Source organism: Rattus norvegicus, chromosome 5 (assembly GCF_036323735.1).
Source record: "Rattus norvegicus strain BN/NHsdMcwi chromosome 5, GRCr8, whole genome shotgun sequence".
Taxonomy (NCBI): Eukaryota; Metazoa; Chordata; class Mammalia; order Rodentia; family Muridae; genus Rattus; species Rattus norvegicus.
In genome coordinates this window covers 93,210,744-93,235,156 of record NC_086023.1, presented here as the reverse complement: position 1 = coordinate 93,235,156, position 24,413 = coordinate 93,210,744, and the positions used below count along the sequence as shown (strand labels likewise).

General features: G+C 36.5%; 1 protein-coding gene and 1 pseudogene across 11 annotated transcripts in view; both read right to left on the bottom strand.

The window, feature by feature from the left end:
- Positions 1-24,413, bottom strand: part of Kdm4c (lysine demethylase 4C) — a 206,637-nt gene that overhangs the window by 117,884 nt on the left and 64,340 nt on the right. For 10 of the 11 annotated variants that reach the window (XR_010066353.1, XM_063287361.1, XM_039109496.2 and 7 more), the window contains one exon: positions 9,341-9,534. Coding sequence is in view for 10 of the 11 variants with exons in the window: in XM_063287361.1 (XP_063143431.1) it covers positions 9,341-9,534 (194 nt within the window). In the remaining variant the exon portion in view is untranslated. Of the gene's footprint in view, positions 1-9,340; positions 9,535-9,959; positions 10,033-24,413 lie in introns of those variants that run through there. The other variant, XM_063287364.1, reaches the window with a different exon arrangement.
- LOC134487090 (protein kinase C iota type-like) lies at positions 149-7,239 on the bottom strand (annotated as a pseudogene).

The window sequence follows — 24,413 nt, the reverse complement described above, 5'->3', positions numbered from 1 at the left end:
ACTTAAATGTCACAAATCACCTGTAATTTAAAGCTTACAGAACAGATCTTCGAGACTCTGTTTGAAGACTATCCACTAATCACAAAATTCCTATGTAGGGTAGATATGTCTGGGTACAGGTATTCTCATTTGTTTAGAAGCTGGTGAGTTTTAGTATTATTACATAGAAAACACTGCTTGCTATCTCTTTGTAATTCTATATTATATTTATTGTGTATCCATATGTCTGTATACACATGTACATGTATGTGTGTGTATGAAGGTCAGAAGAAACTTTAAAAGGTTGGTCCAATCCTTCTACTAAGTTAGTTACAAGGGATCAAACCCAGTTTTTTAGACTTAGTGGCAAGCATCTCTACCCAATCAGCCATCTCACGGACCTGGTTGTTTTCTTTTAAATGTAGCTTGCATGTCTGTATTATGTACATACGTACATATGTACATTATGTATGTATGTGTGTATATACATATGTATGTATTATGTATATATATTATGTATGTATTTAATGGCTATATTACTTTTAGAATCTTGATTATAATTGTTTCTGCCCTGAAGAACAGAAATACTCGTCTAAAGTCCCAAGCCCAGTGATCCCCAACCTTCTAAGGCTGGGACGTTAAAAGCTCCTCATGCTGTGGTGACCAGCCACCCCACAATAAAATTAGGTTCAGTGCTACTACACAACTGTAATTTTGTTACTGTTATGAATTGTAATGTAAGAATTTTTGGAGATGGAGGTTTGCTACGTGGGTCACAGCAGACAAGATGAGAACCACTGTCCCAGTGCTTTCAAACATGAACTAAATTATTTGCTGAAGTTTGAACTGAAAATTTCATGATATGCTGTACAAAACTAAATTTTAAAGGCATTTCAATGAAAAACATTAGATATTGTCTCCGCTGGGGTTTTTTATTGCTGTGACAAAACACCATGACTGAAAAAGCAAGTTGGGGAGGAAAGGATTTATTCAGATTACATTTTCCCAGTGCTGTTCATCACCAAAGGAAGTTTGAATAGAATTTAATCATTCCAGGAACCTGGAGACAGGAGCTTATGCAGAGGCCATGGAGGCATATTGCTTACTGGCTTACTTCTCCTGGCTTTCTCAGATTTCTTTCTTATAAAACTCAGGATATCATCCCAGGGATGGTACCACCTACCAGGAACTGGACCTCCACCACTGATTACTAATTGAGAAAAAGTCTTACAGTTGAAATCTCGTGGAGGCCTTTCCTCAACTGAGGCCCCTTCCTTTTTAATGACTCTAGTTTATGACAAGTTGATACACAAAACCAACCAGTACATATAAAATAAACATATCTAATAATCATTGAGTGAGTTAAGTGAGATAATATACTGCTTCTAAACACAAAACTAGTACAATATATAATAAATACAAATTTCTTTTTACTGATAGAATTTTCTAAGCATACCTAAGAGCACATTCGGTTGTATTTAGTAGCATTTATACTCAAAACATATTTGGTTTTGATATAACTAAGCAACTTTCTTGAATGAAAGTTAAACTATATGTTCTGTCCCTTAAAATACTACTATTTAAATTTTACTAACAGAATTAGAGAGAGATAAAATTTTAGCATAAGAAAATGAAAATAACCAAAGTTTAGGATCAGCTCTTCCCAAGTTTTCCTCTTGATTTATACCAGGAATACACTCAGAAAAGACAAAACTTTGGGTGTGGCCCATTCAAGATCATTGTCTCTTTATAACATCAGAAATGTATGTGGGCACGCACATATACTCACACACACTGGATTACTGCCCAGAATGAACTGAATGAGAAGTATTTATATATTGTATTACCCTAAGCAACTGGCAAGGTTAAATTCTCTCAATTTCATGCAGGCAGAAAGCTATATGATATATACATAATTAATAAATAAATGTTTAAAAAAATTCTCTCAATTTCAAATGTAATCATTAGTTCACAGAAAAAAACAAGTGCACTCATTTGTTGAAAAGAAGAAGAAAAGAGAAAATTGACATTGTTCTATCTCACATCTGATCCTCAAAATACTTCTAGTATATAAACCATTCTCATTAGATATTCTTTTGCTACCTTACCTGGATGGCCTTATTAGCCCAAACTTCTAAATGGCTGAGTGTACTATTTATTACGGAGAGGTTATCTATTTAACTGAGTCTGTTTTTCTTTTTATACTTAGAATAATGTCTTGGTCTATTTCCGAACTCTCTTAAAAAACCTAATTCATATTATAATTGCATCTGAATTCAAATAAAATTCCTACGATCAATCAAACATTGCTACAGTTCAATAATCTCTGAAATCATGAAAGAATAAAAAATTCCTTACCACCTCTGCCAAAAAAAAAAAAGAAGTATCTTCCAAGTAAAGCTAAATCTTCACATTGACAGCAATTCTATGGTAACAGTCAATATAGTACAAGGTAAAAGTGAATTTTGTAAGACATTTTCACTATCCTGCTATAAAGACTTCTAACAAGAGATGTGCTTACATGAACAAATGTGTCTCCCTAATGAGACACTGATTTGATATCACAGGTACAATTCCTTTAAAGGTAGCACTGATTAGATATTGAATAGCACATTTTCATTTAATCTAGTATCTTTACTAGTTTTAAATTCTATTTATCTTTTCCTATTTTCAGGTCAAGAAAAACAGAATCCCTTCTAAGAATATCTTTGAATGATTTGTTCCAAAGGATTTTCTCCATTTACAATGATATTTGCTGTGGGTTTGCCGTAAACTGTCTTTATATTGAGTTGTCCCCTGTTGGCTTGTTTCCTGCAGAACTTTTATCAGAGATGATGTATTCTGAGGACCTTTGAGCATTTAGCAAGATGATCATGTAGTTGCCTATCATTTAATCTATTTATGTGGTGAATTACAATTACCAATTTATATATGTTGAACCAGCCCTGAATCTTTGGGATGAAGTCAACTTTATCATAGTGGACAATATTTTTATGTGTTCATGAATTTAGTTTGTAAGTATTTTATTGACTTTAGTTTTGCATCTCTGCTCATCAATGATATTTATTTAATTTTTATTGGATATTTGTCATGTTTTGATAAGATAATAATGGCTTTGGAAGAAACTGGAAATGTTATTTTTTTCTATTTCATCATAATAGTTTCAGAAATATTAGTGTTCTTTAAAGATTAGGTAGAATCCTATGCTCGAGTTCATCTGGCTTTTACAATTGGGAGATTTATTTTTTTCTTTTCCAATTATTAACTGACCTCGAATTCCTAATACTTGTCATTACCTCACATTATAGAACATTCTACCTTTTTTAAATTCTTTTTTATTCTTCTCTCATACAAAACATCCTTAAGGCAGCAGCTCTCCCTCCACTTCCTCCTATTCTCTCAGTGTCCAACCCCATCACCACCTCTTCCCCTGATCCACTGCTCCTCCATTTCCATTTGGAAAAGAGCAGGTTTCCCAGTGATAACAACCAAAGACTACATACATAACAAGCTACAACAAGACTAGCCACAAACCCTCATATCAAGCTGGAAAAAGTAATCTAGTAGAAGGAAAATGTTCCCTAGAGCAGGCAAAAGAGTCAAAGACAACCAACCTTTCCCCACTGTTAGGAGCCCCACAAATATGAGATGGGTTAGCTGTTAGATGTTAGAGGTCAGGCTCACACTCCTTTATCAAAAATTATGAATCTATTATATCATTGGTTTCACTTCAATTAAACTTTGCTAGGTCATTTACCAAGAAATTTATCCATTTTTTTCTTCCTTAGGATTGTCTGAGTGTCCTTGGTGTCTGCTATATTTCCTCTTTCATTTATAATTCTATTTAACTAGATTATGTTTTTCTTCCAGTTAATTTGAATAAAAGATTGTCAATCTTCATCTTTTCAAAGAACCAACTCAAGATTACATTGAATTTTTATATTTTGCTACTGCTTCTATTTCATTCCTTGATTTTGATTAGCACTTCCCATCTACTTTTGGGAGATGATATTGTTCTTCACTGGCCCTTTGGTACATGTTAAGTTATTAATTTGATGACTGACATTAATACAGGGACATAGTTTTACAAAACTTCCTCTCATGACTATTTTCATTTGTATTTCTTCCATAGAGTTTGGAATGTTATGTTTTCATTTTCAGTCAATACCATGAACTTAATACCATTTGCATGCACCCCCACCATGGCACTTTGAGTTCTAGCTAACTCACTAAGGTAAGTGAAGGAGATAAGAGAAGATACAAATGAAAAAGAAAGAAATCAAGGTATCCTTATATGCAGATGACATGATTCTGTACATACAATGTAAAAGAGGAAGTGGAAAGAGACTGTGAGAGTGAGAAGGAACCAGTGCTGTCTGGACACTGTAGGAATGCTGCACATACAAACTCGCAGAGTGGTGACAGTGTATCTACTGATAACTCCACTAACCTTAAGTCAATGATCACCCATCCTAAAAGAGTTCAGAAGCACAAATTGACCTGGAGGGAGTAGAGTGGGGGACACCAAATTGGTGTGTGAATGGAAGGAAGATCTACAGAAGAGTGAATATAGTCAAAATTCTCAAAAACTGTTTATAAAAACAAGATTCTCTGAGAGTACTGGTGCACATCTTTCATCCCAACACCTGGGAGGCAGAGGCAGGCAGATCTGTATGAGATCAATGCCAGCCTGGTCTACAAAGATATTTTCAGGGCTGTCAACATAAAAAATGGGAGGGGAAAAAATATAAAAAGGGACTTAAAATAGTACTGACCCAATAAGGTGGAAAATAAAACAAAAATTTTTTTACAGTTTTAACTGAATGGTATTAGACTGACATTGCAAGCACTTGGGAGAGAAAGCTAAATTTTTCAAAACATACTACATAATTCCATCCACTGGTAGCTCAAATCTTCTGTAAAGTGTCCTTTTTATGATTTCTTCAAAGTTACCTTCGGATAACTTGCTTGTTTACTGTTCAAAGAGTAGCTTCTCTACTTCATATTAGTCCTTCAGTATCTCCTTGGTGTCTTTAATTGTCCTAGAACTTTCAATAATGTACTTAGAAACATGTTTTCATTCTCCAGAATTCTTTCACTGTTACCATAGGCAGTCACCGCTGCTCTCGCATACTCATAAGCACTGCTGGTATTTCTATCAGGCACAGCTTCTACACATACATGACACTCAAGGCCACAGAGAACCCCTTCCGGGTTAATAACAGACCTAAAACAGGGAGAGGTGACCTCTCTTCCTTCCCCTGACTCCCTTATTTATAGTTCTGCTAGGTGATATTTTACTCATAGTCATGGCCAAAGACTTTATGGTCAATTTGTAGTAGTTCATCCTAACATGATGTTCTCCACTTTTACAGCCACAAACTTGTATGTTTGATGTATGCTCTATAGTTCAGAAAAAGCTGAAAGGCACAAGAATCAACTAATAACTATGATTGCAGTACACCACAGCTAACATTTATTCAGCATTTATAACACAACACCATGTGCTAACACAGTACTGTTTTCTATTGCCTGCATGTTTTCAATGAGAAATTCCAGGCATTGGGTCATCACTTCAAGATGAAACACAAAGAATGAAATAACCTTTCACACCAGCTGAGCTGCAATAATGACAATGAACATAACATCTTTGCAGAAATAGCAGACCTGAGAGACTGAAGATGTCATCCCACTGCACGTCACAATGCAGCAGAGGCTTTCTTTGACAAGCTATGCTGTCACTATTCTTTCTCATTAGGAGACTCTGGAGAGCAAGTATAACTGGAGAGAGACATGATTGTCAGGAAGCTAGTTTCTGTTTCTTAATTCTACTTAGCTGTATGATTCCTATAGTCTCTAACAGGATAGCGAAAGAGATTTCTGTAGGGACAACAGGTAACTGTGACCAGGCTAACGAGCTGATCCATGCACTAAATGGCAGTAAGCAGAATCAGTCACACTCGTCTGCAGACATCGAGAGGGTTGATATACTCGAAACCTTCAAATTCAGACTGATCTATCTTGCTCTCAATCTCATCATCGTCTGGAGTGAGCTGGACTGGTTCATTAGTAAACTGAGAATCAAAGTTATCCAAACCAAATTCTCCAGAAACATTTGGTTTAGAAGGCAGTATCACCACCTGCTTTTGCCCAATCCACATTTCAGAAGAATGAGTGTCCTTAGACGTCAGCAAACCCAGTTTGAGGGTGACAATCCAACCGTTCCTTTGGGTCCTTGTTGAGAAAACTCTTCAGCACACTTGCTGCTTTTACACCATAGTGTGCAAATCTGCTTTTCCAAAATGACTTGGAATGGCTAATCCTCTGTGTTTTGGTCAGGATTGTCAGAGCTCTCAACGATATCGAATGAACTTTCCAGCCATCATTTCAAACTTAATGACTCCAAGAACCCACCAATCAACGCTGAAGCCATAATCTTCTCCTCTTTAAGATTTCAGGAGCAATGTAATTGGGAGTATCTCAGAAAGTGCAGGTTGTATCTCAAGGCCATAATCCTTTGCTACACATTCAGTAATTAGTGAGTTTAATGTGTCCTTCTGAATCCAGCAGTATATAGTCCAACTGCAAATCTCTATAAATTATCCCTTGCTCATGGAAGATAATTTAGTGCTAGCAGAGTAAAACCTGTCATGTTCTTCAAGAAGTGTTTCACTTTTAGCAATAATACTCTCTTTGAAATATTCATTGCAAACTTACACAATCAACTTAATTAACAGGTAAATTTAAAATGATTTCTAAATGTCTATTTTTCCTATTTAGTGGGTAAATCTCTATAATCAGTGATTAATTTCTGGTATATTTTCTTCTCACCAAACACAAAGAGAATATAGATTTTATCATTTCAAATTAGCCTTAAAACCTGCAATTAGAATGTATTAATGAATCTAAACCTAAACAAAATAGGAAAGCAAAAAAAAGTTAAACAAGAGTTGTGACTGATTTACTGGTTGAGCTGCTAATTCCATACAGCATTAGTTACCAAGAAGGTACTCAATCTCTAAGATACTATTCATAATATACTATGTTTGAGTATGCTGCATCCTATGTAAAAAAATATATAGTATACTATTGATCTGTATGAGAGAGCGAGAAAGTGTTAGTGTGAGTGTTTATGTGTGTAAGAGAAAAACAGACAGAGACAGAGAAGACTGGAATAAATTTTCTGGAGTTGGTTCTCTTCTATACTATATAAGTTTGGGAGACAGAACTGAGGCCATACGCACATGTACCCATAGCCATGTTACAGCAGTAGCCCCTTACATTTTTTGTAAAGCTATTTAAGAAAATTTTTATGGTTGTAGGCATCATATTTCAGATATATTCTTGCTCTTTACAAATGAAATCTCAAAGTTTCTTACTCATTGTTGTTTTTAACCCAGTCTAGAAAAGATTCAAGTCATCATATAAATTATGTCATCTCTAGCAAACACTCTCACATGTAACACTAGTAAAGGAAGTTTTCTTTGCCTTGAAACTCCTATTCTACCAGATGCAAAATTACTATGGAAAACTATTTCATAGAAATTTCATTCCTGGGCATATACCCAGAGAATACTATAACTTGACCTAGAGATTATGTGTACCCCATATTTGTTGGTGTTTTATACACTCTAAAAAAAAATGGAACCAACCTTATAGTCCATCGACAGATGAATGAATGGATAATAAAAATCTGGAACATTAATAAAACAGAAGACTATTCACTTTTGAAGAAACATAAAATCACAAAGTTTGTAGAAATATGGAAGAACTTAGAATGCATAATATTAAGTGAGGTCACACAGTCTCAGAAAGAAAACAAGTATGTGTTCTTATTCTAAGCAGCTCCTAGTCTTACGTGTGTGCGTGAACATGTGAATATAGAATAGCATAAAGAAGAACAAGAGAGGCAAAATATTAGGGTGTGAGGAGGGACACAGATAAAGGACAGGAGTCAGAAAAGTAAATGCTGACCTAGGTAAGCTTCTAATTTCGATTCAATTATAGACTTTTTCGTGGTAGGAAGGTATATTAATATATATTTGATAATAAAGTATAAACCCCAAAATAAAATTTCTTAGAGTGGTTGTTCTCTGTATAGAAGTTGACTGAGATGCATAGATTTTGGGTCCAGATAAATTTCCCTGTGTGATAATTTTTTTATTTGTAAGTTCTTTACAATAAACTTTTAACAAGTAAAAAAAAAATTCTAATGGCCAACAGATGTTCATTTTTGTTCTTACTAAAATAACACAAATTATAAATGCAGAAGCACGGGCAACACAGGGAATGGTATATGCAAAGCATTCCAAAATGTTCTGTCAACATGGAATCTGGAAGAAGCTATTCTCCTCATAGGTGAGATAAGAGTGTCTCCATGTGGGAAAGTACCCCTGAAGAGCATCCAAACCATGGAACCTCCTATGTTGACCAAAATATGAAACACATGATCCTGTCTGTATGTCAGCCTGAAAATACATAAATTATAAAAAATCAAATATGTCTGAAATTCAATACAGCTTAAAACAAATCACAAGGACACGACTGTTACAAATAAGCTAGTAAATACAAAAGGGTAATGAATGTCACATAAACGTCACTTTACACTAACACATTTTAAAAGTCATTACTGAAAAAAAGAGAATATGTTTTGATTGTCAACATGTGGAGGGCAGAGGTAGAAAGGATCACTACAAGACTATGACCTATGTAATTTATACAATGAGCTCAGGCCGACTAGGACACTAGAGCCAAACCACATGTCAAACCAATTTGGCAGCTCATACTTGTAATACCAGCAAACAGGCAACTAAAACAGGAGGATTACTGTGATTTCATGGCTACTCTGTGTTGAGAAGTAAAACCCCATGTTCATAAATAAATACACCATACAGCAACTTATGTGTACTGCCAGTCTCACCAACTCTATCTCCCATAGGGTGTTAATAGATCCCCTGACTCACTGTTCCTGTCCTTCTAATCCACACACAGCAACTGAGGCTTGTCACTAAGAGATGCAATAGACTATCGAGGTTATTTAAGTCTCTCCATACAAGAAGTCAAGTTTTTCATGCTTATCTCACACATAACATCTAAGAAATGTTCAAAGAAGTAAAGATGCTTCACTAAATACTGAGACCAAGATTATTTGTTACTCTGCAGCCTACAAAATGGCCACAGGAAACAACTGGACTTAAAGTTGCTTCTCGGGGAAGAAAAAAAAAAAAAAAGAATGATTATATGATTACAACCCAAAACTTTCTTACACTCATTCTATCAAAGAAGTAAATTCTCATCAATAGTGAACAACAAGAAATAATTTACAACTCTAATGGATGTGAATATTAAACAAGTGACTTGCCAAGACTTGGGCTCCCCAAAGTGGAGATAATTAATACTGTAGAGATCCATATCCTCAGTGTGCCATGCGAACGTCGTTTTCCACATTCCAAAATAGAGATAAGGGGTATTTACACCCTCAATAGAAATGCCGCACTCTTCTTCAACCACATCCAAGACTGTATTTAGGCGAGCTATATTCCATTCATCCACACCCTAGAGGCAAGATAGGAATAAAAAGAGCAAAATCAAATATTAATAAATAAAAAATAGCATTGATTATCAAATAGCTATTTATCAGGTACTACTACACTGTGTATTTCATTATTTAAAAATGGAAAATATAACACATATTCAAAAGCTACATTAATTATTAAAATTATTCTAAAATTACTATCAACATATTTTTATAAATAATTATCAAGGTAAAATTACATCTAATACCAGCATGACTCTCAGTGAAATTGAAGGAATAATAATAATCCCAGGTTAACAGATACCCTGAAATATGATACTGATAACTGGCATGTATTTATAATCAGGGGCTGAAGTTTTACTGTTTGTTTCATGTTTGTGCATTAGTTTTGAGGCCTTGTTCAACCTGAAACATAATCTTAGGAAATCAATAGCAAAAAAAATACCTTCTGATAGTTCTCCCTCAGTCATGTCCATTTTACTGTAGCATGTGATCCACTGTGTCCTACAAATTTCATGCTATTGGGAAAAAAAAAATCACATCTTTCCAATTCATAGACCCTGTATGTACTCAGAGTAGTAAAGTGATAACAGCATATACTGACAAAAAATTTTATATATATTCAGCTTTTAACCACATGTAAATTCTGGTAAAACTACTGGAATACTTTAGTTTTGTTTAGCCCATAGAGATAGTTATAAAGAAAAGAAACAGTTGAAATGACTGCCATAAAACTAAAGAGAATTTGTTGTTGTTGTTGTGTTTGTTGTTGTTGTTGTTGTGTTTGTTGTTGTTGTTGCTGGTTTCTTTGTGTTCATTAAATGTGGCTGGCAGTGGTAATAAATGTGTACAATTTCAAAACTTTAGAACGTGCGGTCAGGAGGATGAGTTCACCTAAGTTACATAGCAAGGTTAAGAACCTTAGTTACATGATCTGTTGTCGCAAAGAACAACATAATACTAAAAACATTACAAGTAGGAAAATATTCTGATTTTAAGAGAATTTACCAATCAGTAACTAATTTACTCTAATTCACAGCTATGTAGAATGTTTAGCAAACTATATTGTCAACCTCCAATACTTTAATCATAGTCAAAGTCTAATATCCAAAATTGGGCACATATATGTAAATTCACAGGTCAACTATAAAATCCATTTCAATCTCCGCATAGTGCTATAACAAAGGAATGCAAAATCTCCTGTGTGAACTAAGAGGACCTCCCTAACAAGTATAGTATTAGAATGGCCTTAAAAATGACCACTCATCATTTCTCTTTTACACTAAAACCTCTAGGCTTGCTGTGTTTTCATTTTACTCCTTAAATAATTCTTTAATTAATAAGCTATTCCCATTTCCTAACACTACTGTGTAAAAAAGAGGAGAGGAGGAAGAGGAGGAGGAGAAGGAGGAAGAGGAGGAGGAGGAGGAGGAGGAGGAGGAGGAAGAGGAGGTGGAGGAGGAGGAGGAGGAGAAAATTTAAACATTTTAGTTCCCTAAACAGCTGTTCTATCTACAACTAAAGCCCTATACCGGGAACTTTATTTGAAAACTGGTCAAAGTCTTCTTTTAAAAGGCAAGTTTAATCTTAAGAGGGCTCATAAAAGTTCGATAAAATTATGTAGATTTTCTCTTGTATTTATAGTCCGCCATTTCTAACTCAAGTCCAACTTAACTTCAGTTCATATACATTAGTAAGAGACCTATTTGAAAATCTTTACAGAAGTAACTAAATAAATGAACATAATTATGGGAACCATTTTAAACTGAGTGACCATATGAATAAGAAACAAACTATTTCATTGAAATTATTACACAACAAATTACCTAAGGATCCTTAGTCCTGCTGCACTCTACACACAACATTACTTCCCAATCCATCTCCATCTCCTAAATGTGCAACTGTGCATACCCAAGATTGCCCCATTCATTCTTCCCTTCTAGCCCACCGTCAGTTCTACTTTGCCAAGCCACTGAACTTCTCTCCACCGGGACCCATAGCTTCCAGACTAGGCTAAAACTCATGTAAGAAAATTAGATTCTCCTTCATGATCTGCATGCCAATCTCCCTAAACTTATAACCTGATAACCTGAGCACCACCTGCCAGATCATCTATATGCCCCTGGGCATGTACCAAAAGTTGTTCCTTTGTACCACAAGGACACATGGAACTAGAAAATATCCTGAGTGAGGTAACCCAGACCCAAAACTGCATGCATACTATGTAGTCACTTATACGTGGATACTAGCCATAAAGTACAGAATACCAAAAATAAGTGTGTGTATGTGAATGAGAGAGAGAGAAAGAGAGAGAGAGAGAGAGAGAGAGAGAGAGAGAGAGAGAGAGAGAGAGAGAGAACACGAGAACGAGAGGGAGGTGGGGTGGTGTCCAAGGTAAGAAATCGGCACACAATTTGGGCTAACTGAAAGTGATAGGATTCAGATAGAAAGAAGGCCTACGAAAAGCACATCAGTGAGCAATACTGCTATGTCCTGATTGCTGACTGCATGGGCAGTTTGGAATATTCATCACTGTATATAAATATTAAAGCATATTGCCCACAAAGAAATTATGCTTTTAAAAGTTTTTTTGGTTTTTTTTTTTAAATCAGAAAAGTGAGGTTGAAGAGATGGCTCAGGGTTTATGAGCAGTAGCTCCTAGTCCACAGGACCCGAGTTCAACTCCTAACACTCAGGTGGTGATTCACAACAATCTGTTAACTCTAGTTCCAGGGGAATTGAAACCACTTTCTGGCCTCCATGGGCACCAGGCACACATGTAATTCATGGATATATATGTGAGCAAAACACTCATATACATATATGAAATAAAATAAATTTTAAAATCATAAAACTATCTACTGAGTTCTATTACATGTCAACCTTTCTATGCAGGCACTACACATCACAAGATCTTATTGACAAGACAGTGGAGTATTGCCTAAAAATAACGCATGCATTTTCCTAAGCAATGACTTCTAATCAAGCACTTGTCATAGTTTGGTCAAACTTTGACAGACAGAAGAAAAATTATAAACACCTAGATATAGGCAGGACTTCTACTTACAAGGACAACTACAAAATAAATTTTATGTTATCAGATTGCACTGCAGGCTATCATTAAAGCCCATGGATTTCTTCATTGCTTTTCTGTAATATTATCACAAGTGGTGACTAATTTTGTTGAATGAATAAGGTAGAACTTACAATATCCTAATTTTTGAAGTATGTCATCTCATTTTATCCTATTAAAGTAACATGTGTCCTCAAATGCCATTTCACCAGAAAGGACTATAAGAAAAGTATCACTTGCTCAGGATCATAAAGTTCATGCCAAAAAAACTAAGGATACCCAAATAAAAATAAAAACTTCTAACCTAGGCTGGCTCTGCTGTTTTTGAAGCAATGTACCCAAGCAAAAGCCAGAAAGTCAACTCTGATCCATGTATAATTTACATTTAAAAAGAAAAAGTAAAGGAAAATTCTTCCTCTTTATCTCCTAATACTTTGGCTCTCTCTGGTTTTTCTTGGTGTTTCATTTTGCTTTGTTTTGTAATAAAAGAATGGTGCGTCAAAATTTAGAAATAGCTAAATCCAAGTAGAACATTCATGGAAACACAAACTTATAGTCTATTTTTTTAAGTAACAATAGTTGGTAAGGTGGTGATAGGGATGTAAAGTGAATAAAAGAAAATAATAAAAAAAAGGAGATTGAAAAAAAAAAAAGAGTAAAGGTGTCAGTAAGCCTCAAGACATATCCCTGAGAACCAATTGGTAAAAAGAAAGAACTAGTTCCTGGAAGTTGTCCTCAACACACAACCTGTGGCATGCACATGTCATACATATACACATAATTAAACGTTATTTTAAAACTCAAAGATAGAATCACTATCGAGTTTTGCTGTTTGGTTCATTGGCTGATTTGGGTTTGCTGGTTGTTGTTTTGGAGACGAGTATTTTTATATGTCGCACTGGCTATCCCATAGCTATGTAGAAAAGGCTAATCTAGAACTCAGAGATCTCGCTGCTTCCTTGTTGTGTCAGTATATCTAGCTAGCTTTTATACATCTACACATAGACCTTGTAGATATTTAAAATAGCATATAAATCATGGGACTTTACTTTCTTTTTGGGTAATTAAAAACTAGGAGTTTACCTCTTCTTGAGGAACTAAAATAGAAACTAATCATTTTTAAAACAGTTAACATTAAATAAGCCATTAGTATAATCACTCAATTCCCATTAATGCTCACTCCGGGCTCAGCACTGGCATTTGACAGAAGAGAAACAAGAGACCATTTAAAAGGACTTTTGATACAATAGTACCTTTGAAGCCTGAGAAGTTCTAGGAATCAGATTCTCAGGACTCTGAGACCAAGTGCTATGGGACCACACAGGAGACTTTATAAACAGAATACTGCAAAACTACAGGAGGGAGGTGGGGATACTTGAGCAAGATCTCAACAACAGTTAGCAAAACAGTAGTTGATAATCTGTTCAAAACCAAAGTATACAAGAGCAACATTCACACAGATGGCAATCATCTTGCAGGATACTGCCAAAGGCTGCATAGGGGTACAGAGAACATTTGCAGTGGGATGCCAAGAAAAAAATTCTGACGTTTGACCATAAATGAAATTCCATCTACAAAGCACTATCCACACAGCAGGACATCAGTAATCTGAACTGCCAAAGTTAAATCCAATATGGACACACTCAGAAGACATTACTGAAGACTCCCTGCAGATAGTAAAAAGACAAGTATCCTGAGACCACAAAGCAGGCTAGTCAGATGCCTTAAACTGCATCCCTCCCAGGCTCTTCCCTTCTCTCCCTCTTTTTTTAACACCCGTGTTTAATATCCCAATATCACTTCATCAAGCCACCTCCAGTAATGAGGTCAAATGCCCTCTTTAGGTGTATGTGAACATAGTAACAGTGTACTCACATAAAATAAATACGATCTCAAGGAAGAAAACAAAAAGGGGAAGTAGAAAGAAACCGAGGAAGACACTAGCTGATGAAAGGATTAGCCATGATTATAGAACAAAAATAATAATAATAATAATAAGAAGAAGAAGAAGAAGAAGAAGAAGAAGAAGAAGAAGAAGAAGAAGAAGAAGAAGAAACAATGTGCATATATATTCAATGCAATCCCCACCAAAATTCCAATACCTCACAGAATGAGAAAATCATTGTTAAAATTTCTATGGATGTATAAAAAACCCAGAGAACAAAAGCCATCCTGAGCAAACAGAAAAACACCACAGTTGGCAGTATATCTATTCTGAAGTTATATTACACAACAAAAGTAATAAAAACAGCAGAAATATCATACTATCATAAAAGTACGCTACTTAATCAATGGAATAAAATGAGTGAACCAGACAAAAACGCAAACAAGTAACAGCTATATAATTTTTGACAAAGACATAAAAAATAAACTCAGGAGAAAAGAGAGCATGTAGACTGGAGCAATGAATAAGAGTGGATAAGAGTGATAGCTATTATCCCAGAGGGCTCAGGCTTGATTTCCAGGACCCATAATGAATGGTTACAACTGTCTGCAACTCCAGGTCCGGGAGATCTGATCTACTTGTAGGCTCTTCAACCACCTGAATTCACATGCTTATATGTGTTTACCCCAGTCAAAGACAGAAAGGAGAGGGAAAGAGACAGAGACAAAATAATAAAAAAAATTACAAAAAGGAAAGAAAGCATATTTTCACAAAGGGTGTCAAGAAAACTAGATATATACATGTAGAAATTTGAAACTACATCTTTTGTCAATCCAAAAATAAACAAATAAACAAAAAAATGAAATCCACATAGAACAAAATTCTTAACATAAGACCTGAACCTCTATAGTTTCTAGAGCAGTGATTCTCAGTCTGTGGGTCTGAACCCCTGTATGAGTCAAAAAACCCTTTCACAAAGTGACATAATGAATATTTATATTATGATTCCTAGTAGTAGCAGAATTACAGTTATGACAAAGGAAGAAAAAATAATTTCTGGGTGGAGGTTACCACAACATCAGTAACTGTATGATACACTCACAGCATTAAGAACATTGAGAAGCATTGTTCTAGAAAAAAATATTTTGAGATATAGGACTAACTGAGGACTTCCTGAGTAGGATTCTAGTGGCTTACGAAATAAGTTAAAAGAAAAATCAACAAATGAAAAGAATTGAAGGAATATATACTGTAACAGCAAGTGCTGATAGAGTAAAGAGTCTTTATAAGAGAATGAAAAAGTATCTGGGAGTCATATATTGTGACATAGGATTAATAGGAGCAAGCTGGAACCCTGGCACATGCATACCACACACACAAAGTGAATTCTCAGATAACAGTCTAATCAAAACATGGGCTATAGAACTAAAAAGATATCAAAAGAAGATATGCAAATGCATAATATATATTTTTAAAGGGTTCCACTTCCTTACACATCAAGAAATTACTTTTATTGAACAAAACTATCCAGGATCTGAAAACAGAAATAGAAACAGTAAAGAAAACACAAAGGGAGACAACCCTGAAGATAGAAAACCTAGGAAAGAGATCAGGAATCATAGACGCAAGTATCACCAACAGAATACAAGAGATAGAAGAGAGAATCTCATGGGTAGATGATGCCATAGAAAACATTGACACAATGGTCAACTAAAATGCAAAACGCAGAAAGATTCTAACCCAAAACATCCAGAAAAATCCAAGACACAATGAAAGGATCGAACATAAGGGTAATAGGAATACAAGAGACTGAAGACTCCCAACTTAAACAGCCAATATATATTAACAAAATTATAGAAGAAAACTTCCCTAACCTAAAGAAAGAAATGCCCATAAACATAAAAGAAGCCTACAGAACTCCAAATAGATTGGACCAGAAAAGAAATTCCTCCCATCACATAATAGTCAAAACACCAAATGCACAAAACAAAGAAAAATATTAAAAGCAGTAAGGAAAAAAGATCAAGTAACATATGAAGGCAGACATATCAGAATTACAACAGACATAGTCTCTGAACAGACACTATGAAAGCCAGAAGATCCTGAGCTTTTCATATAGACCCTAAGAGAACACAAATGCCAGCCCGGGCTAATATATCCAGCAAAACTCTCAATTAACATAGATGAAAAATGAAGATATTCCATGACAAACCAAACTTACACAATATCTTTCCACAAATCCAGCCCTACAAAGATAATAGTTGGAAGACATCAACACAAGGAGGGAAACTACACCCTAGAAAAAGCAAAATGTCATACAGACCTTAAGAAAACAAAAATGCCAGTCCTGGCTACGATACCCAGCAAAACTCAATTAACATAGATAGAGAAAGATATTCCATGACAAAAACAAATTTACACATATATTTCTACATATCCAGTCCTACGAAGCATAATGGATGGAAAAGTTCAACACAAGAAGGACAACTACACCCTAGAAAAAGCAAGAAAGTAACCCTCCTTCAACGAAACCAAAAGAAGACAGGCACACAAACATAATTCCACCTCTAACAACAAAAATAATAGGAAACAAAAATCACTATTTTTAATAGCTCTCAACATCAATGGACTCAATTCCCCAATAAAAAGACATAGACTAACAGACTGGATACGTAAAGAGGAGCCAGCAGTTTGCGACATACAGGAAACACACCTCAGAGACAAAGACAGACACTTCCTCAGAGTAAAAGGCTGGAAAACAATTTTCCAAGGGAATAGCTCCAATTACACCCATTCTAATATTGAATAAAATTGACTTTCAACCAAAAGTTATCAAAAAAGGACACTTCACACTCATCAAAGGAGAAATCCACTGAGATGAACTCTCAATCTCAAATATCTATGCTCCAAATGTAAGGGCAGCTACATTCATAAAAGAAACTTTATTAAAACTCAAAGCATATATTACACTTTACACAATAACAGTAGGAGACTTCAACACCTCACTCTCATCAATAGACAGATCATGGAAACAGACACTAGACAAAGACACAGTGAAACAAACATAACTTATGTACCAAATGGATTTGATATATATCTATAGAACATTTCATCCTAAAAAATAAAAGAAGAAGAATAGACCATCTTCTCAGCACCTCGTAGTACCTTCTCCAAAATTGGCCATATAATCGTCCTAAAACAGTCCTCAACAGACACAAGAAGATTGAAATAATCCCATGCATCCTATCAAAACACCAAAGACTAAGACTGGTCTTCAATAACAACAAAAACAACAGAAACCCCACATACACATGGAAGCTGAACAATACTCTACTCAATGATAACTTGGTCAAGGATGAAATAAAGAAACAAATTAAAGACTTTTTATAACTTATGGAAAAGGAAGGCACAACATACTCAAACTTATGGAACACAAAGAAACCAATGCTAAGAGGAAAACTCGTAAGTCTGAGTGCCTCCAAAATGAATCTGGAGAGAGCATATACTAGCAACTTGACATCACACCTGAAAGCTCAAGAACAAAAAGAGAAGAATACATCCAAGAGGAGTAGATGGCAGGAAATAATCAAACTCAGGGCTGAAAAAAAAAGAACCAGGAGCTGGTTCTTTGAGAAAATGAACAATATAGATAAGCCCTTAGCCAGACTAACCAGAGGGCACAGACAGTATCCAAATTAACAAAATATGAAATGAAAAGGGAGACATAACAACAGAAACTGAGGAAATGCAAAGAATCATCAGATCTGACTACCAAAGCAATCCTACTACTACAAAGGGAAAACTATTCTCAACAACAAAGTGCTTCTGGGGGAATCACCATCCCTGACCTCAAGCAGTATTACAGAGCAATAGTGATTAAAAACTGTATGGTATTGGTACAGAGACAGGCAGGTAGATCAGTGGAACAGAATTGAAGACCCAAAAATGAACCCACACAACTATAGCCACTGGATCTTTAACAAAGAAGCTAAAACCATCTAGTGGGGGGAAAAAATACCATTTTTAACAAATGGTACTGGTTTAGCTGGAGGTCAACATGTAGAAGAATGCACATTGATTCATTCTTATCTCCTTCTACAAAGCTCAAGTCCAAGTGGATCTTGGACCTGCACATAAATCCAAATACACTCAAACTAATAGAAGAGAAAGTGGGGAAGAACCTTGAACACATGGGCAGTGGGGAAAATTTCCTGAACAGAACACCAATGGCTTATGCTCTAAGATCAAAAACTAACAAATGGGACCTCATAAAATTGCAAAGCTTCTGTAAGGCAAAGGACACTGTCGATATGACAAAACAGCAAACAACAGATTGGTAGAAGATCTTTACCAATCTTACATCCAACTCAGGGCTAATATCCCATAAACACAAAGGATTCAAGAAGTTAGACTCCAGAGAATCTAATAACCTTATTACAAAATAAGTTAAAGAACAAAACAGAATTCTCAACTGAGGAGTAGCAAATGGCCGAAAAGTACCAAAAAAATGTTCAACATCCTTAGTCACATGGAAATGCAAATCAAAACAACCCTGAGATTCCACCTCATACCAGTCATAATGGCTAGGATCAAATACTGAAGTGACAATAGGAGAAGCCCTTGGTCCTGCCAAGGTTGGAGCACCCCCCACTATAGGGGAATGTCAGGGAAAGAGGTGGGGTGGCTAGGGAAGGGGAATACCCTCATAAAAGAAGAGGGAGGGGGGAATGGATACAGGGCTTCTGGACAGGAAACTGAGAAAGGGAATAACATTTGAAATGTAAATAAAAAATATACAATAATAATAAAAAAAGTTAGGTGACAGCAGATGCTGGTGAGGATTTAGAGAAATAGGAACACTCCTCCATTGTTGGTGGGATTGCAAACTGGTACAACCATTCTGGAAATCAGGCAGACTGGAGGTTCCTCAGAAAACTGGACAAAGTACTACCTGAGGACCCAGCTATACCAGCTGTTCCAGCATACAACGAAGACACGTGCTCCACTATGCTCATAGCAGCCTTATTTACAATAGCCCAGAAGCTAGGAAGAATCGAGATGTCCTTCAATAGAAGAATGGATACAGAAAATGTGGTACATTTATACAATGGAGTACTACACAGCTCTTAAAAACAATGACTTCATGAAATGCTTAGATAAATGGATTCAACTAGAAAATATCATATTGAGTGAAGTAACCCAATCACAAAAGAATACACATGATATACACTCACTGATAAGCAGATATTAGCCCAAAAGCACAGAATATCCAAGATACAATTTACAAACCACATAAAGCTCAAGAAGAAGGAAGACCAAAGTGTGCATACTTCAGACCTTCTTAGAATGGGGGAACAAACATACTCACAGAAGGAAATATAGAGACAAAGTGTGGAGCAGAGACTGAAGTAAAGGCCATCCAGAGATTGCCCTACCTGGGGGAATCCATCCCATATACAGACACCAAAAACAGACAATATTAGGATGACAAGAAGTGCATGCTGACAGGAGCCTGATAGAGCTGTCTCCTGAGAGGCTCTGCCAGAGCCTGACAAATAAAAAGGCGGATGCTTGCCCCTAACCCTTGAACTGAGAGTGAGGTCCCAAATGGAGGAGTTAGAGAAAGGACTGAAGGAGCTGAAGAGGTTTGCAACCCGATAAGAACAACAATATCAACCAACCAGACCCCCGAGAGCTCCCAGGGACTAAACTACTATTCTAGGAATACACAAGGATAAACCTATGGCTCCAGCTGCATATGTCATAGGACTATGGGAGAAGCCCTTGGTCCTGCCAACGCTCAAACCCCCAGTGTAGGAGAATGTCAGGGTGGGGAGGCGGGAACTGGTGGGTATATGGGGGAGGGGGGAACACCCTCATAGAAAAGGGGGGCAGGGATGGGATAGGGGGGTTAAGGACAGGAAATCAGGAAAGGGTATAACATTTGAAACATACATACATACATACATACATACATACATACATACATACATACATAAACAAATAAATAAAATCCAATAGAAAATTTTTTTAAAAGATAACCAAGCAAGGTAACACATTTTTAATCACAAAACTTGTGAATTCAAGGGCAGCTTGATCTACATAGAAGAATCCCTGTCTTAAGGGGGGATAAAACAAAAACAAAAACAAAAAACCACAAGATACCACACCTAACAGAAGAGCTAACAAAACTCAACACTGCTCCAAGAAGGATGCCTATAAGCTGCAATGTTTTCTTCTAAAGCCTGTCAGGTATTTCTCTATAACCATATCTCTCTATACCAACAGGAAAGTATGTTTCTACGCCTTAGGAAGCATTTACAGAGGATTAATAGAAGCCCTGCTCATAAAAATAAAAGCAACCCAAATAATAAATAACAAAAAGGCAAACTACAAAGCCAAATCACATAGAGCCATTAAAACTAATGAACTATAGCTAATAATTCCAAGATTGTTCAAAATAAAGTAAAGAAGTTTGTCTAACACAATACAATTAAAATCCCAGAACTAAGGGTAGAGGGATCAAAGGGCAGAGGGCCAAGCATCATGATTTCAAGACAAGACTGGCAACATGGCAAGAAACTGTCCAAAGGGGGGAACGAAGGGAGGAAGGAAAAAAAGAAAGAACATACACCACCAAATGATCCAAACTACATAAAGTTCATAAACAGGCCGCAGTGGATTATACTGTGTAAAGCAAAAAAGTCACTATGATGTTAGAATAATACTTACCACTGGAGAAAGCTGGAGCTATAACATAATGCATGCTTAGAGGATGCTGATAAAATTCTTTCTTGAGGTCAAAAATGACGTAAAAGTTTTCATGTACAAGAAGTCATAATGGTCATTTCTGTTTTGACACACACTAGAATTACCTGACAGGAGGAAGCTCAATTGACAAATTCCCTCAATAAGATCTACTTATCTAGTGATGGATGGACAGGGACCAGTCCATTTTGGGTGGTGTAATCCCTGGGCTAGTGTTCCTGGGTACTATAAGCAAGCTGAGCAAGCCATGGGAAAGAGGTACCACTCCTCCATGGCTTTTGTATCAACCTCTGCCTCTACGTTCCTACCCTAAGTTTACATTTTTGTTCTGACTTCCTTCAAAAATGAACTGCAATATGGAAGTGCAAGCCAAATAACCTCTCTTCCTCCCCAACTGGCTTTTTGGTCATGATGTTTTATTGTAGCACTAGAAACCCTAATTAAGACCTGTACTCTTCAACTTGTTATACTTAAAAAAAGTTTAATAAGGAAACTATGTCAAGGGTTAGCAATGAATTTCAATACAACAAAAAAGATTGTTGGAGAACAAAATATTTACTACAATTTACTCGCGTATTAAATACACAGTGAAATTTATTCTTCCTCCATTTATTTACATATCTATCTATCTATCTATCTATCTATCTATCTATCTATCTATCTATCTATCTATCTGTTTGCTCTTTTGTTTTTGCAAGCCAAAAAACTGAACCCAGTAATGCAAAGTACCATGTCACACATGACAAGCAAGTTGTTTGTTTGACTTTCATCTTTAGCCCTAAAAGAATAATTCGTCACTATATCCTATATACAGAAGAGGAATTACCATAAATAACGATACATAATGTTAGAGAAATTATGGCAAACTTCCTATATCCTATAAATTAGTTGACATCTGTCACACTTGTAGCATGGCAACTGGGAATAGAGGCAAAAGTTCAAGGTCATCCTCAGTTAAGCAGCAAGTTTTGTTTTGTTTTGTTTTCAATCTTTATTAACTTGAGTATTTCTTATTTACATTTCGATTGTTATTCCACTTCCCGGTTTCTGGGCCAACATCCCCCTAACACCTCCCCCTCTCCTTCTATATGGGTGTTCTCCTCCCTATCGTCCCCCCATTACCAACATCCCCCCAACAATCACGTTCACTGGGGGTTCAGTCTTAGCAGGACCAAGGGCTTTGCCTTCCACTGGTGCTGTTACTATGCTATTCATTGCTACCTATGAGGTTGGAGCCCAGGGTCAGTCCATGTATAGTCTTTGGATAGTGGCTTAGTCCCTGGAAGCTCTGGTTGGTTGGCATTGTTGCTCATATGGGGTCTCCAGCCCCTTCAAGGTCTTCCAGTCCTTTCTCTGATTCCTTCAACGGGGGTCCTGTTCTCAGTTCAGTGGTTTGCTGCTGGCAATCGCCTATGTATTTGCTGTATTCTGGCTATGTCTCTCAAGAGAGATCTACATCGGGTTCCTGTCAGCCTGCACTTCTTTGCTTCATCCATCTTGTCTAATTGGGTGGCTGTATATGTATGGGCCACATGTGGGGCAGGCTCTGAATGGGTGTTCCTTCAGTCTCTGTTCTAAACTTGGCCTCCCAATTCCTTCCCAAGGGTATTCTTGTTCCCCTTTTAAAGAAGGAGTGAAGTACTCCCATTCTCGTCCTCCTTCTTGAGTTTCATGTGTTCTGTGCATCTAGGGTAATTCAAGCATTTGGGCTAATAGCAACTTATCAATGAGTGGATACCATGAGTGTTTTTCTGTGATTGGGTTACCTCACACAGGATGATATTTTCTAGTTCCAACCATTTGCCTATGAATTTCATAAAGTCATTGTTTTTCATAGCTGAGTAATATTCCATTGTGTAGATGTACCACATTCTCTATATCATTTCCTCTGTTGAAGAGCATCTGGGTTCTTTCTAGCTTCTGGCTATTATAAATGAGGCTGCTATGAACATAGTGGAGCATGTGTCTTTGTTATATGTTGGGGTATCTTTTGGGTATATGCCCAAGAGAGGTACAGCTGGGTCCTCAGGTAGTTCAATGTCCAATTTTCTGAGGAACCTCCAGACTGACTTCCAGAATGGTTGTACCAGTCTGCAATCCCACCAACAATGGAAGAGTGTTCCTCTTTCTCCGCATCCTCGCCAGCATCTGCTGTCACCTGAGTTCTTGATCTTAGCCATTCTCACTGGTGTGAGGTGAAATCTCAGGGTTGTTTTGATTTGCATTTCCCTTATGACTAAAGATGTTGAACATTTTTTTAGGTGTTTCTCAGCCATTCGGCATTCCTCAGCTGTGAATTCTTTGTTTAGCTCTGAACCCCATTTTTTAATAGGGTTATTTGTCTCCCTGGGGTCTAACTTCTTGAGTTCTTTGTATATTTTGGATATAAGGCCTCTATCTGTTGTAGGATTGGTAAAGATCTTTTCCCAATCTGTTGGTTGCCGTTTTGTCCTAACCACAGTGTCCTTTGCCTTACAGAAGCTTTGCAGTTTTATGAGATCCCATTTGTCGATTCTTGATCTTAGAGCATAAGCTACTGGTGTTTTGTTCAGGAAATTTTCTCCAGTGTCCATGTGTTTGAGATGCTTCCCCACTTTTTCTTCTATTAATTTGAGTGTATGTGGTTTGATGTGGAGGTCCTTGATCAACTTGGACTTAAGCTTTGTACAGGGTGATAAGCATGGATCAATCTGCATTCTTCTACATGTTGACCTCCAGTTGAACCAGCACCATTTGCTGAAAATGCTATCTTTTTTCCATTGGAGGGTTTTGGCTCCTTTGTCAACAATCAAGTGACCATAGGTGTGTGGGTTCATTTCTGGGTCTTCAATTCTATTCCACTGGTCTATCTGTCTGTCTCTGTACCAATACCATGCAGTTTTTATCACTATTGCTCTGTAATACTGCTTGAGTTCAGGAATAGTGATTCCCCCAGAAGTCCTTTTATTGTTGAGGATAGTTTTAGCTATCCTGGATTTTTTGTTATTCCAGATGAATTTGCAGATTGTTCTGTCTAACTCTCTGAAGAATTGGATTGGTATTTTGATGGGGATAAGCAGCAACTTTTAAACTAGCCTGAACTATCTAAGACCCTGGCTCCAAAGTCAGCAAAGGGATTGAGGGGAGTTGGAAAAAAAATGGCTCAGTGATTAATAATGAATGGTGATCGTGCA